Source organism: Lithobates pipiens, unplaced genomic scaffold (genome assembly GCF_037356315.1).
Source record: "Lithobates pipiens isolate NorthernLeopardFrog02 unplaced genomic scaffold, aLitPip1_a1.2 Scaffold_30, whole genome shotgun sequence".
NCBI classification, from domain to species: domain Eukaryota; kingdom Metazoa; phylum Chordata; class Amphibia; order Anura; family Ranidae; genus Lithobates; species Lithobates pipiens.
The window spans coordinates 62,038,494-62,053,855 of NW_027507791.1; the positions used below are offsets into that span (position 1 = coordinate 62,038,494).

At 43.0% G+C, this 15,362-nt stretch overlaps 1 protein-coding gene across 3 annotated transcripts in view; it reads right to left on the bottom strand.

The window, feature by feature from the left end:
- Positions 1-1,014: 1,014 nt before the first annotated feature.
- The window catches only part of PPP1R36 (protein phosphatase 1 regulatory subunit 36), a 114,202-nt gene continuing 99,854 nt past the window's right edge, over positions 1,015-15,362 (bottom strand). For all 3 annotated transcript variants that reach the window (XM_077464333.1, XM_077464332.1, XM_077464331.1), the window contains one exon: positions 1,015-3,638. In XM_077464333.1, the coding sequence (XP_077320459.1) occupies positions 3,446-3,638 (193 nt within the window). In that variant the 3' untranslated portion in view covers positions 1,015-3,445. The remainder of the gene's footprint in view (positions 3,639-15,362) is intronic.

A 15,362-nucleotide genomic window follows, 5' to 3' on the forward strand; every position in this document is an offset into this window, starting at 1 on the left:
TGATTTCCTAATTAAAGGTGAAACGGTTTTACACTATATTGGTTCTATTTCATTTTGTATGAACATACGGATATTGAGGAATTGCTAATGGGAGAAGTACATTGAGGATTGGTTATCCGTTGAGTGAACCAAAGGCTTACTGTTTGGTGGAGTCTGGTGAGTGGCCATTCTACAAGGTGGTGGTGGCACGATTTTGGTTTTCCCTTTGGTAACACATGTGGATTACCCATTTAGAAGATGAATGGGGATTGAGGTGAAACAGTTGGAGATATTGAAATAACCATTGCATATGGAGGGCTATGATTTATTCAGACATTAATTTGCACATATATTTGATGATATAAATAGTGTTTTTTTGTATATTTGGGGGCTACTTTGGGGGTTCACAACGTACTAAGGTAGCATAGTGATCACCAGTGTGTTTAGGCACATATTGAGAAAAATTATTTTTATAGGTGGGGGGGATTATTAAACTAGGAGGCGCAATCCCCTAATATATATTGAGAACAGGGAAATGCCTTGTTTAAATAGTCATCTTCTCGTTCTGCCTCTCCATGCCATGTGGACATCGTGTTCGCGGGACCTGCGGCGCACAACATATATCGGTGTGTAGTTAATCCGCTGATCATCGCCATTACTAGTATAAAAAAAAATCCCATAGTTTGTAGACGCGATAACTTTTGTGCAAACCAATGAATACACGCTATTTTAAAACATGTAGCAGAATAAATATTGGCCTAAATTGACGAATACATTTGATTTTTTTTTTTTACTTTTTTTTATTGGACATGTTTCATAGCAGAAAGTAAAAATATTATATAGTTAAAAAAAAAATCTGCCACTAGCAGCACCATTACCATACTCATTGTTTACCACTAGATGTCCTCACAGCACAACAAGTAGTAGTTTGCGTTCGTGCTTGTAGTTAATGCTTGCATTTGATGCTCCCTCTAGTGTTCTATATGCAATATTACTGTTATTTGTTGAAAAGATGATTGCTTGTGTATGCCAATGTTAGTGTTAAAAGAATTTTATTATAACAACCATTTTTAGAGCAGGCTTTTTACTGCCTCACTGGGTGTTTTAGCAGCAGGAGGGGGGAAGGGGAGGGTCTGCAGCCTATATTGCTGAAGTATTTCACAGCTAACCGGGGGCGCACCTTTTTCCGCTTTGAATGTTAAAGGAATTTGTCCCAGTACTCAGTGTATGTAAACTCTAACATTGTACATCTCTTGCTTTAGGCCTGTTAACCCCTTCATGACAAAGGTAAAACAAATCCTAGTTCACAAAGTTAGTTTTGCAACTTTGACATGTGTTAGTAAAATTGTACATATGATCGCAACTACGAGCGAGCGAGTGAGGGGCAGGGCAAAGCTGTGACATGTGCACGGAGCAGGCAAGTATAGAATTTTTATTATTTTAGGGGAAAAAAATCAAAACCTTTAATCAATGTAAGTGCTGGAAGAGCCCAATTTATTCCAATTCCAAGCTTTTTGGCCATTACCATTTTTGTGGTAAATGGTAATAGATATATACAAATTGTTATTTTTAGAAAAAAAAAGAAAAATCTTTTTTTATTTAGCCATACATTTCCTGCCATTACCATAAGCCACCACTGCAGAACAACCCACAGCAGATTCTCCTTTTCCTGACAATCACAGCAATACCACATTCGTAGTTTGTACCTATAGCAGGATCAGAAACAATAGTGCATATTTTACTTTTTTTATTCTACCTAAAACACACTGACACTAATTGATACTGATACAAACTTAAAAAAAAAAACTTCTTTTTTTCTTTTTTTAATCCTACCTAAAACACACTGTCCCTGACCTTTGACCCTGACCGAGACCCTAAACCTGACCTAAATCTAACCCTAGCTATTTTATCTTGATTTTATTGTATTCACATGCTTTTTGTTTATAAACTGCTCCTTTAGCAAGGATTCTACAATGTGTCTTTTTCTCCATTCAAGAGGAGAAGGAGTACAGGAGTGGGCTGCAAAGTGATTGATCACTGTGATAGCTAATCACAGAATATCACAGCAATAATGTGATTGACAGCTGGTCCACCCAGCTCCTGATCATTAGTATAAGACCCGGAGCTGTCTGTGACAACACAAACATATTGGATGAAGACCCACTTCAGTGAAGCTGCATAAATGCACATGCATGAAAGTGCTAAGTATGTCAATGAAAGCTTGTTGTTTTATCCAATCAATATAAAAGACATAAATGTGTGTTCAATAATATATCTTGATGTTTTTTGTTTTTTTAATGCAAGCAGTGTGGATATCTGAATTTAACCTGGTAACAACCTTCTACAATCCCTTGTATAGCAGAGTTCAGATTGGGAAAGAGAGAAGCAGCACATAGATGCAGTTTTGCTGCATCGTCATTGTATAATAAGGACCGTGCTGATAGAAGGAGAGAGCAGAATGACAGATGGATGAGCCCATCACTTTGCTGCTTCTCCTTTCACTGTTCGGTCCTTTGGCTATTAAAATAAGCTCCCTGATATATAACTGACCTGTGTGTTTAGCTGTTTGCCTGCAGATCATTGCAAAAGACTAGGGGGGCTCTTTGTGCCTGGTGGAAAAGAGGAAAGAGTTCTTTACAGTAGGAGTTGTAAAAATGTAGAACAGACTTGCACAGGAGCTCATTCTAGCCAACGTAATAGCATGTTTCGAAAAAAGGAGTGGATGTGTTTTTAAATGCATAGACTGCTTGTCGGTTCATCTCAGGATTGGCGTGGGAGTGAGGGGTGGGAAAGAGCCTCCATCCTTGATTACAGGGACTTTGGTCCCAAAATGGTTTACCCATCTGCAGGAGGGTCCTAAAAAGGAACAGGAAACGGTCATCAGGTGTCTGTGAGGTAGAGTTTTGTTGCGCACAGCTATTATTATTACTATTATTATTATTATTATTATTATACAGGATTTATATAGCGCCAAAAATATATGCAACGCTTTACAACATGAGGGTAGATAGTACGGTTTCAATATAGGGGGAATCAGGGGGCCCTGCTCCTTAGCGCTTACAATCTATGAGTAAGTGGGTACTGTCTGGCAACTGAGATGCTGTTTGCTGAACTCCTGCAGCCTTTGCGGCAGGCAGGAACCCTAAACCCTGATGTGGGATTGGTGTACTGGAGGTGAGCCAACGTGTAATTTTCATTATACCACAATTATGGACTGTTTTCTTTGGTTTTGCTGAAGGAAGCAATTTTAATAGTTTTTGAGTGGACAATAAAGACTGCTTTTACAAATGGTGGCTGGCTGGTGATCCCTAGTTCCCATATTACTACATATACTGTATATATTGTCATTTTTTTGGTTAACAGATAATATGCCCACACTAGGTTAACCCAGCTGTCCAGTGAACATCACTCATGTAAATAATCACTTGTCCTTGGTTGATGAATACATGGATCACTATGACAGTTGTTATTCAGTGTCAGAGTAGGCAGCCTCAGTTGTAGCTCTAGAGACCAGGCTGTGACGTCCAGTGGCAGGGCGGATGGGAGAGTGAGGACTAGAATGAAAGGAAGCCATGTTTTTCATCTCCTCTTCTTCGTCACCGATCGGCAGTAGACTGTGACGGTTAAACTGTTTCATTGGTTCTCCCAGTATCCCAATCCTGTTTGAAGAGACACAGCAGCAGAGTCAGCATAGTAGATGGGTGATTATCTTGTCATATCATGTTCTAACATTGCTGACACGCTCACAAACCATTCCTCAGACCTGATTTCCAGCACATATTCCAACACGTTTTTTGCCTTGTCGGCATCAAATATTTCCTTACTTGTTTTATAAAGGCTGTCAAAAGGCCAACATACAGTGGTGTGAAAAAGTGTTTGCCCCCTTCCTCATTTCCTGTTCCTTTGCATGTTTGTCACACTTAAGTGTTTCGGAACATCAAACCAATTTAAACAATAGTCAAGGACAACACAAGTAAACACAAAATGCAATTTGTAAATGAAGGTGTTTATTATTAAAGGTGAAAAAAAATCCAAACCATCATGGCCCTGTGTGAAAAAGTGATTGCCCCCTATACCTAATAACTGGTTGGGCCACCCTTAGCAGCAACAACTGCAACCAAGCGTTTGCGATAACGTGCAATGAGGCTTTTACAGCGTCCTGGAGGAATTTTGGCCCACTCATCTTTGCAGAATTGTCCTAATTCAGTTACATTAGAGGGTTTTCGAGCATGAACGGCCTTTTTAAGGTCATACCACAACATCTCAATAGGATTCAGGTCAGGACTTTGGCTAGGCCACTCCAAAGTCTTCATTTTGTTTTTCTTCAGCCATTCGGTGGTGGACTTGCTGGTGTGTTTAGGATCATTGTCCTGCTGCAGAACCCAAGTTCGTTTCAGCTTGAGTACACGAACAGATGGTCGGACATTCTCCTTCAGGATCTCTTGGTAGACAGCAGAATTCATAGTTCCTTTTATCACGGCAAGTCTTCCAGGTCCTGAAGCAGCAAAACAGCCCCAGACCATCACACTACCACCACCATATTTTACTGTTGGTATAATGTTCTTTTTATGAAATGCAGTGTTCCTTCTACGCCAGATATACTTGGACACACACCTTCCAAAGAGTTCCACTTTTGTCTCATCGGTCCACAGAATGTTGTCCCAAAAGTCTTGGGGATCATCAAGATGTGTTGTGGAGAAATTGAGACGAGCTTTGATGTTCTTTTTGCTCAGCAGTGGTTTTCTCCTTGGAACTCTGCCATGCAGGCCATTTTTGCCCAGTCTTTTCCTGATGGTGGAGGCATGAACGCTGACCTTAACTGAGGCAAGTGAGGCCTGCAGTTCCTTGGACGTTGTTGTGGGGTCTTTTGTGACCTCTTGGATGAGTCGTCGCTGCGCTCTTGGGGTAATTTTGGGCGGCCGGCCACTCCTGGGAAGGTTCACCACTGTTCCATATCTTCGCCATTTGTGGATAATGGCTCTCACTGTGGTTCGCTGGATTCCCAAAGCTTTGGAAATGGCTTTATAACCCTTTCCAGACTGATAGATCTCAATTACTTTCTTTCTCAATTGTTCCTGAATTTCTTTGGGTCTCGGCATGATGTGTAGCTTTTAAGGATCTTCTGGTGGACCTTACTGTGTCAAGCAGCTCCTATTTAAGTGATGCCTTGATTGTGAACAGGTGTGGCAATAATCAGGCCTGGGTGTGGCTAGAGAAATTGAACTCAGGTGTGGACAACCACAGTTAGGGTCCTTTCACACGGGGCGGATCAGTTCTGATCCGCCCCGTGGATGTCCGTTTGCTCAGCGGGGATCACTCCGCCGATCCCCGCTGAGCAGGGAGATGACAGGTCTGTCTCCGCACACTGTGCAGGGACGGACCTGTCACAGCGCCGCTCTCCCCTATGGGAGATCGGATGACGACGGACCGCAGTGCCCGTCGTCATCCGATCCGATCCGCAGACGGATGGAAAAATAGCTTTTTCCTCCGTCACACTTTTTCGGATCGGAGCGGGTCGGATGTCAGCGGACATGTCACCGCTGACATCCGACGCTCCATAGACCTCTATGGAGCACCCGTTCAGGTCCGCCTGAAAAACTGACAGGCGGGCCTGAACGGGACGTTAGTGTGAAAGGGGCCTTATAGTATGTTTTAACAAGGGGGGCAATCACTTTTTCACACAGGGCCATGATGGTTTGGATTTTTTTTCACCTTTAGGCTAGGTTCACATTGCTGCGATGCGGGAACGCCGCGAATCCGCGGCGTTTTCCCGCATCGCATACCTCCCGCCGGCAGTTCACACTGCCCTATGCGGACGGCTGGGGGTGTCAATGTTATGTTAATGACACCCCCAGATCCGTCGGCATATCGCAGTGCGATCTGCCGACTCGCACAGGAATCGGATCGCATGGTGTGAACCCCCATGCGATCCGATTCCGTTGCGGACCCAAAAAAGGGTCCCGTGCGAGTTTGCTGCGGGACCGCTGCGAGTTCAGCCATACTATCTGTATGGCTGAACTCGCAGCGCTACGGAGATCGGATGTGATTTGCTGTGCGAATCACATCCGGTTCTCCCCCCGCAGCGGTGTGAACCCGGCCTTAATAATAAACACCTACATTTACAAATTGCATTTTGTGTTTACTTGTGTTGTCCTTGACTATTGTTTAAATTAGTTTGATGTTCCGAAACACTTAAGTGTGACAAACATGCAAAGGAACAGGAAATGAGGAAGGGGGCAAACACTTTTTCACACCACTGTAAATATTAAGGGGGGGTTATAGAAAAAGCACAATTCCAAACAAGTAAAAATAATTTTATTGATCCTGAACATAAAATACTGCAACTATGCTAAAGCTAAAACTTTCTTTCAAATGACCTAAAGTGTTACTAAACCTAGGACCCTGCATTCACTATATCTGGTCTCCCAGAGTACACAGAACATGGAAATGCAATTATTTTAGTAAATATAAACTGCTAAATACCCTTTCTCATCAGGAGTATATAGCAGTCTTGTGACTTCTATCAGTGTCTGGTCAAAGCTTGTAGGAGGAGTTTTCATTCTCCTCTGACTGTCCTATGTGGCTGCATGACTCCTGGCTTTCTGTCTGGACAGTGCTGATTGGCCCTGTGCTGATCACATACACCCTCCCAAGTAAAAAAAAACTCTCTAGCAATACACACCAAGCTAAGCATATGAAGCTTCCCCCCAGGGCTCTGTTATATCAGGAGATGGATTGGGGACAGTGGAAAAAGGGGAGGATCAGAAAACACAGGATCAAACATCTTTTTTACACAATGCAGAGGATTAACCCCTTAGGTTCCACAGTGAGTATAACAAGCATGCTTTACTGCATATACAGACTGATTTCACTGTTTTGGGTTTAATAACATTTTAAAGTATAACTAAAGGCAAAACTTTTATTTTAGTTTTGCACCGAAAGCTCGCACCGTCTGCCTGCTCCACCATCTGACAGTTCTTATATAACTAAGGGGTGGGGCCACCCAGAAAAGTCACCTGGTGGCCTTGTCCCCTGTGGCGTCGATAGCCCAGCATGCCCATCGGCAGACATTGTGATTGATGGATCTACATCGGGGGCCGTAGTGTGTTTTTTTTTTTTTAACCACTACCCACCCAAGTGTATGTCCTCAGGTTTCAGTGGTTATACTAGGATGATGCCTGCACCTACATCATCCCGGTATTATTCTTTTCTGTCTCTCTGCTCCATTGAACATTTGTTGTCGAACTTTCCCCCAACAAATATTGGCTAGCAGGTTCTCAAAGAGAGCGTAGGGGGAGAACTGAGTGATCAGTGGTCTTTGATCGCTCAGTTCTCACTACAGAGCCAGCAGGGGACAGATGCAGCATCATATCAACGCTGCATCCACCTAGGTGAGTATAATGCCCTGTACACAAGGTTGGACTTTCCGATGGAAAATTAGTGATCGGATCTTGTTGTCAGAAAATCCGATCATGTGCAGGCTCCATCTGACTTTTTCCATTGGAATTTCCGACACACAGTTTGAGAGCAGGATCTAAAATTTTCCGACAACAAAATACAATCGTTTAAATTCCGATCGTGCGTAGACAATTTCGACGGACAAAGTGCCACGCATGTTTAGAATAAATTATGAGACAAAAGCTATTAGCTACTGGCCCGTTTTAAAGTCTCGTTGTACGTGTCGGATTTTCCGACAACTTTGTGCGACCGTGTGTATGCAAAACAAGTTTGGGCCAAAATCAGTCGGAAAAAGTCAGATGGATTTTGTTGTCGGAATGTCCGATCGTGTGTACAGTGCATAATTGTTTGTTTAATTTAAAACCTAAACCTCTCTTTTAAGACTTACAAGTCTTGGAATCTGTTCTTTAGATCCACTTTATAATCAAGACACTGGTTATATTTGTGCAGCTAAGTAAAGTGTAATGCTTTTTTGTTTCCATATTGGTTTATATCTGTACTTTTGATAATGTTTTAATGTCGAAGGTGGTTTAAGTAATTACAGTGTTGAACATTAGGAATCTTAAATATTTAAGGTTGTATTTTAACCTTGTATAGAAGAAGTGCTCTTTATATTGGAAAATGACTGTAACAAAACGTTCCACACTCCACTTGAGTGCTTTCATCATCTACTGCTTCCTCCCAGTCTGAATATAGATATCAGATATTCCAACCGCTAACAAACACAACAAGACAATACTCGTTTGGTTGCTGAACATGGACTGTTTTATTTGAGATGACACACAAATATATACAGAAGGCTAACAATACAAACTGTAACCAGAAACCTAATTAACATGAGCTAGTTATTTAATCATTTACCCAGATTTGGTGGCTCAGAGATATGACCTTTCAGGGTAGACTTGCCATCTTCTAGCTCACTGACTATACAATACACATTATCATAAATATCAACACAGAACTTCTTCACACAATATCACAGACATCCCAAGTCTCCCGCGAGGTGCGGGAGCCTCCTGCATTTCAGCTGCAGCTCCCGGACACCCGCAAGTGGGGTGAAATATCCCGGCTGCAGGGCTGATCCAGGGCTGCAGGCTTACCTACTCTCCAGGCATTGGGAGGAGAGAGGCACCTGGAGCTTGTCAGTGGCTGTGCCTCGTCCTCTACTCCTCCCCTACCTGGTGGCTATGTGATCAGTGGCATAGCGTGGGGAGAGGCAGGCAGGGCTTCCACCTTGGGGCTGGGTGCAAAACCTAAAGGGGTGCTGGTATACTGTCCCCAGTTTGATGGCCATCTAGTGGGGGCAAACAGGCACGGGGCTGGTCGTACTACAGCAGCAATCAGCACCGCATCGCCTTGGGGTGCAGGGGGCCGCTGGACATGCATCCATTGCCACACACAGCAGTAATCAGCGGGCCAAGGGCAGATAGGCTCCGGGGCCCGAGAGAGCGTGGGACTCAAAAGAAGAGCTCAACAAACACCACCTCCTCTTCCTTGACACCGCCCCTGAAGAGGCGAGAAACAGCAGGGCAGGCACAGCGTATCATACCCCGTGTTTATAGGGCTCTCTCTCTCTCTCTCTCTCTCTCTTCTCTCTCTCTTCTCTCTCTCTTCTCTCTCTCTTCTCTCTCTCTCTCTTCTCTCTCTTTCTCTCTCTCTCTCCTCCCCCCCTCTCTCTCTCTCTCCCCTCTCTCTCTCTCTCTCTCTCTCCCCCCCCTCTCTCTCTCTCCCCCTCTCTCTCTCTCTCTCTCCCCCCCCCCTCTCTCTCTCTCTCTCACACCACTTCAAATCACTGTTGAGGTCATGGTGGTTAGAGTGTTCCTTTAATATCTCTCAGAAGAAGTAAACCTCTGTGTACTGATTCCATTTTATTTGATCATCCTCTAGTTGTCTTAAAGTAGGAGGGGGACGGAGCGCCACCTCCCTAAAATTTTTGCTTGTTGGGATGTCTGATAACAGGGTTAATTAGCACAAAGAACAATGGGTGAAAGACTCTTAGAAGGCATACTAGACTTATTTACATTATAACAGACAGGTGGCTGGAGTTATTGACATCAGCATCTTCTAACAGTATGCAAAGTAACACCACCTCAAGTAACACCACCTCAAGGGTCCGCAGGCATACAGCTCACAAAGAACGCCGTTCCCCCAAAATCCAGGGCCCAGAATTCAATCCCCCTCCAAAAGCCTCTGTCCCGGGTGAGTCCATCACATTGAATAAATAATTTACAGAAATAGCATCATTTAGATTAATTTCCTTTTTTGGGTCTAGCTATAACCTTTTCCATCTGAAATACCTTAGAAAGTAAGACCTTGTTCACATTGCTTTCTGTACACACTGCTCAAATGTTGATGCCATGTAAACAAGGCACCCTAAGGCTAAGTTTATACTTGCAGCAGGCTTTGCATTTGACAGGTGGTGTGGAGGCGTTGACTCCTCGCTATCCTGTTTTAACCTTGTAAAGTCCATATTACCAACCTGTAACTGTGTGCATGGCACACAGAATGCAACAGAGAGTATGACTATGCAGCTTAAGGTGTGCGGTAAAAATATGCCTCAGCCATCTATTTTTACCATCCCCCATCACAAGCGTAATTGAGCCCTTATGTACCTAAATTTACCTTGCAACATCTCCCCAGGGTTTCCTACCCTTGCAATTAAAGAACTATTGGCACTATACAAAACAAGGCTTTTCTAGTAATATTTGCCATTTATAGTCTTTCTTTGAGTTTTTAAGATAAACATGTAAAGAAATCAGCTTGAATCATTAAATCATTCTTTTGTGTGTTCATTAAAGCCTTTTGTTGTATAGTATGCAGCTCATAGGTGTCCGCAGCCTATTGCATTGGGGTGTGCACCCAAAAGCTCAAACACATTAACCTTTGTGTGCACATGTATATACTGTATACTGACAGCGTCAGTAGAGCAACGGACAGTGGACAGTGTCAGTAGAGCAGAGATTGTTGTCAGTAGGGCAGTGGATGGTGTCAGTCATTTTTATTTTTATTATTTTATTATTATTTCCAATTTTGTTTATTACTTTTTTTAGGAGCCCTGTTAGGGGGCTTTGGTGAAATATCAGGGGTCTACGCAAGCGGAATCTGCACCATACGGGGTGATTAGGGTGTGCCCTGGCACACCCTGTGCACATGCCTATGATGCAGCTATATAGTAGATACATTTGGTAGCTGCATTATTCATTGCATACACTGCTTCCTTCCTTGCAGTACTACACAATGGCTGTGCTTTACTGCTCCTTCTTTCAAGTCTCTCAAGTCCGACCATGTGCATGCTCCATCGAACATTTGTTGTCGCACTTTCGTTGGCTAGCAGGTTCTCGATGTCGGACTTTCTGATCGTGTGTACACAAGTCCGTCAGACAAAAGTCCACGCATGCTCGGAATCAAGTATGAGCCAGAGATATAACTAGCACTCGTAATGGAGATATCACGTACGTCTTGTACGTCACTACATTCATAATTGTTGGCCAACATTTGTGTGACCGTGTGTATGCAAGACAAGTTGGAGCCAACACCCTTCAAACAAAAATCCATGGTTTTGTTGTCGGAAAGTCCGATTGTGTGTACGGGGCATAAATGTCATCTGAATCATTGAAAACAATGCAATCCGTGAGTTGTTGATATTTTAACTCAATAGTGGTATTAAACCCAAAACCAAAAAAATATATATTGCAGCTTACAAATCATTAGATGTGGTGGCTGCATCACTTTTCTTTTCTTTAGCTTTTCTTCCTCAGTTTTCACCTGGTGATCTGGCCATTAACACACTTCCTGTATTAATGAGACACAGCTCTGCATGAATGAGCACAGGAGTCACAGCAGGCAGCAGCATTGTCAGTCTGTGGGGAGGGTAGTGTTAAATGTATTGGCAGATTTCAATACACTGACAAATGGAAGCCAAACTCCAGTTCACACTTTATAATCATTTCGAGCAAACTTTTTTTCCCTTTTGAGATAGATTTAACATAAATAAATAAAACCTGATCATTTTAATAACTCCTTTTAACCTATGTACAAATGTGGTTGCCGCTCATGCTCCTAAAGGATCCTAACCAATTGCCAACTGCTGGGAGTGCCAGCTGGGAACGTAGCTTGTCCTGGGTCCAAACATCAGCATGTAGTGAAGGATAAGTCCCTCAAGCCACACATCGCTGCAATTCCACTAATAGGAAAATATGTGGTAGTCTCAGCCTAGGCTCTGGTGATGCCATGCCCCAACATGTTTCGCTCTGCCTCCTGGAGCTTAATTATGGGGAACCAGTGTCAATTGGTTTGTGTTATCCCTGTAAACTGATACATTCTGCTGGAAAGCTTGTGCTTTTGAAAAACAACAGAGGTACTGGCCGGATCACCAAGTGAAAATTGAAGAAAGAAAGTCTACAAAATAAAACTAATGCAGCTACCACATATAGGAATTGGTAAGCTGCAATATAATAAATGTTTGTTTTTGGGTTCAGTACCGCTATAATGCCGCATACGCACGTCTGGTTTTTACGTCAGAATAAACTTTGACGGTTTTCCGACGGAGTTTCGCTGAAACGGACTTGCCTACACACGATTACACCAAAGTCCGATCATTTAGAACGCGATGACATATGACGGGACTAGAAAAAGGAAGTTCAATAGCCAGTAGCCAATAGCTGCCCTTGCGTCGTTTTTGGGCCGCCGGAATAGTATACAGACGAACAGTTTTTACGATAGGAATTGATTCCATGGGAAAGATTTAAAACATGTTCTATTTCTAGCTCCGTCAGAGTTTTCAAAAGAAAAAGTCAGATGAAGCCCATACATGATCGGAATATCCGATGGAATGATTCCGTCTGACCTTTTCTGCCGGAAAGTTTGACCATGTGTACACGGCCCCGTTCACACCTTAGCCTTAATAGTCTCAATAGTCTTAAAGCTCGTAGCTCTAAAACGATCAACAAGCCAGTCCCGTACATTTCATTGGCCCCTGTTCACATCTGAGCGTTCTGACGCCTGAAGCAAAAGGTCTGTCACTCAAAAAAGTACATGAGCTTCTTTTTGGCAGATTACAAGCGTTTTTGGCCTCATAGACTTCAATAGAACACCTGACGTGAGTGTTTTTACGAGCACTTTTCTGCTCATTTTCTGCTCAAACAGCAGCTCTCCACCCCTAATTTCCTCTCCCTCTAGTGCTTTCTATAGACCAAACAAAAATGCCTAAAGCTGTAAACACTTGTAATACGCTTCTAAAATGCTTTAGGCTGGGCTGGGTTGGGTCTAAAATGCGTTAGGCTGGGTTCACATATGTGCGACCGTGGGTTCGTGTCTGGGGTCTGGTGCATGTCTGTTTACCGGTTCAGGTGCAATTCAGTACCAAATTTTTACCTGAATTCGCACCTGAACCGGACCCAAATATGCGCAGGATCCCTTATGCAATCTGCTACGCGGCCACACTGGACCTGTGTGAACCGGCTCCATTGAGAGACGGTCACACTCGCCTATAATGCAAATTGGAATGCGGAGAAACCAGCGTCCAATTCGCATATATGTGAACCCAGCCTAAAAAGTTGTAAAAAAGCTTAAGAAAAACACCAGTAAAATTGCTACGCTCAGGTTTGAATGGAACCTAAAGGGTATCTAGCGTCATAATATATCTTGCTGTTATAACATCATCAATGTACAAATCCACTAGTAAAATTTGACCTAAAAATACTGCCTTACCTAAACAAATCACTTCTCATGATGTGATCTTTGCCTGTCATCCAACTGTCAACTGTCACTTTCCCTACTTCCTGTCTTCTGTGTGTACATTTGCAGCTCCTTCCCATCCACTTCTCAGGACTACATATTCCAATGTTTGCTCACTGATGACATCACATAAAGATGATTTCCTCTAATGTCTGTCCTTGCTGAGCACCCTCCTTTTCAGCACTGCAGCATCATGGACAGCAGCCATGTCCTATCCTAATGGTGGGATTTCAGTCGACTTCACAGATGAATGTCTGGACGCTTAGAACGTTCAGATGTACAGCTGTAGCTATACAATGGGTGACACCGGCTGTTGACATTCAAAAGGCATGTCGGTTTGGTATCACTGCATTCAATGGAGTGGGTGTTCTTGGATTGTTTTTATCAAAAAAATTGATTTTTATTGAATAGAACACAAGGCATTACATGGTGCAGTTGCATAGGCATACAATCCATGAAAGACAAGGGTTTCAATCCTCATAGCATTAAATGAATGATAGTAACTGTATAGCCAACTCATCTAGCAAGTGACCGAGAAGCATTGCATAACGCCCTGAATTCCAAGCTCTCTTGGAAAGGGAAGTGCAAACAATCAAACAGAACAACAAGCAGAAATGAAGAAAAATAAAATAACAATAAAAAGAAAAGGTCAGTCCAACTGGTAGTATACAGCCAATATATTGTGTTATAAAGAAAAGGCAAATCACGTCTGACAGGTCACACATAGTCTCATATGGTCACCTGAAGTCAGTGCAGGAAATCACCTATCCGTAACCTGTCTAGTGCCATCTGCCGGGGTGCCACCTCTGGTGAGTTCAGCCAACTCTGCCAGATGCTTATACATTTTTTGAGTGTTTTTTTTTTTTATGATGGTAGGTGTTTTTTTTTCTCGGATGAGGATGGTATTAACCATTTGAATCCACTATGTTTCCTTTGGGGCCTGTGCCGAAAGCCAAAGTCGAGCAATCAGCTTCCTAGCTAGGTATAAGAGCCTCATGAGGGCGATGTACACCGGAGGGGGGGTACAGTTCCTCATCGACGGGTATACTGCTAGCTGAACCTGGTATACATTGTTAATTTTGGTGACAATTCTGTTCCAATAACACACCAACTTGAGATAATAGTTGAGGTCACCCGGATGAGCCTGACATTTTGGACACATGGAAGTTTCACGTCTACCCCACTTATGTAGCTGTACAGGTGTATGGTATACTCGGTGCAATATAAACAGGTGTGAAAGCCTCTGCCTTTGTACATGTGGTAGTAGATGGGTATAAATTCTAGAGATGATACCTCTTTTCTCTGGGTCAGTATATATGGATTCCAGAAACGCAGAGTCCTCTAGCTTCAAGTTAGATTGTCTACACTGGCCACGCATAGCATGCTGTAGCTGTATATATTGGTAATGATGACCTTTCAGCCCTAAGAATTCCCGCAGAAGTTGAAGATTTTAGGAAAGAATCATTTAGCACTTGATTGAGGAATCTAATCCCCGCCCTTTCCCAGATTGGATGTTTAGCAACCTTAGCTAATTCTGTGTGAAAGCGGTTCTGCCAAATGGGCATTTGACGGAGAAACCAAGTCTCAATGTATTCTTAACCCCTTTTCCAGATTTTCATTAGTAGCTGAACTGTGGGACAATTAAATGGGACTCTAGGGAGGCACATTTCCATATGTGATAGGGCAGTGTAGCCTGTATCATGGCCAAGGAGTAGATTCCTAGAAGAGTCTGTAACCATCGCAAGATCCCAACCTGTGAAGTGTTGTAATTGGGTTGCAAAATAGTACATTTGTGGGTGCAGAACAGCCATTCCACCCTGATCTTTGGGAAGTTGCAGAGTGGCAAGCTTAATGCTTGCCACTCCACCTCTCCAGATAAGAGCCCTGAATTGCGAGTCTATATGCTGGGACCAATACTGTGGTATCCAGATCGGGGCATTGTGCAAAATGTACAGTAGTTGTGGGGCTCAGATAATTTTTATGAAATTTATATGTCCAGTTACTGACAGCGGTAACCTATACCAACTGGCATGTTTGTATTGGAACTTTTGAAGTATTAGTTTCAGATTCAAAGTTGGTGGACCCGTGGGTCTCCGGTTACCTATACCCAAATATCTGAATGAAGTGACTACCTGTATGTGAGGGTCCAGTGGGAGAAAAGCTGACTTGTTCCAGTTTATAGCAAAGCC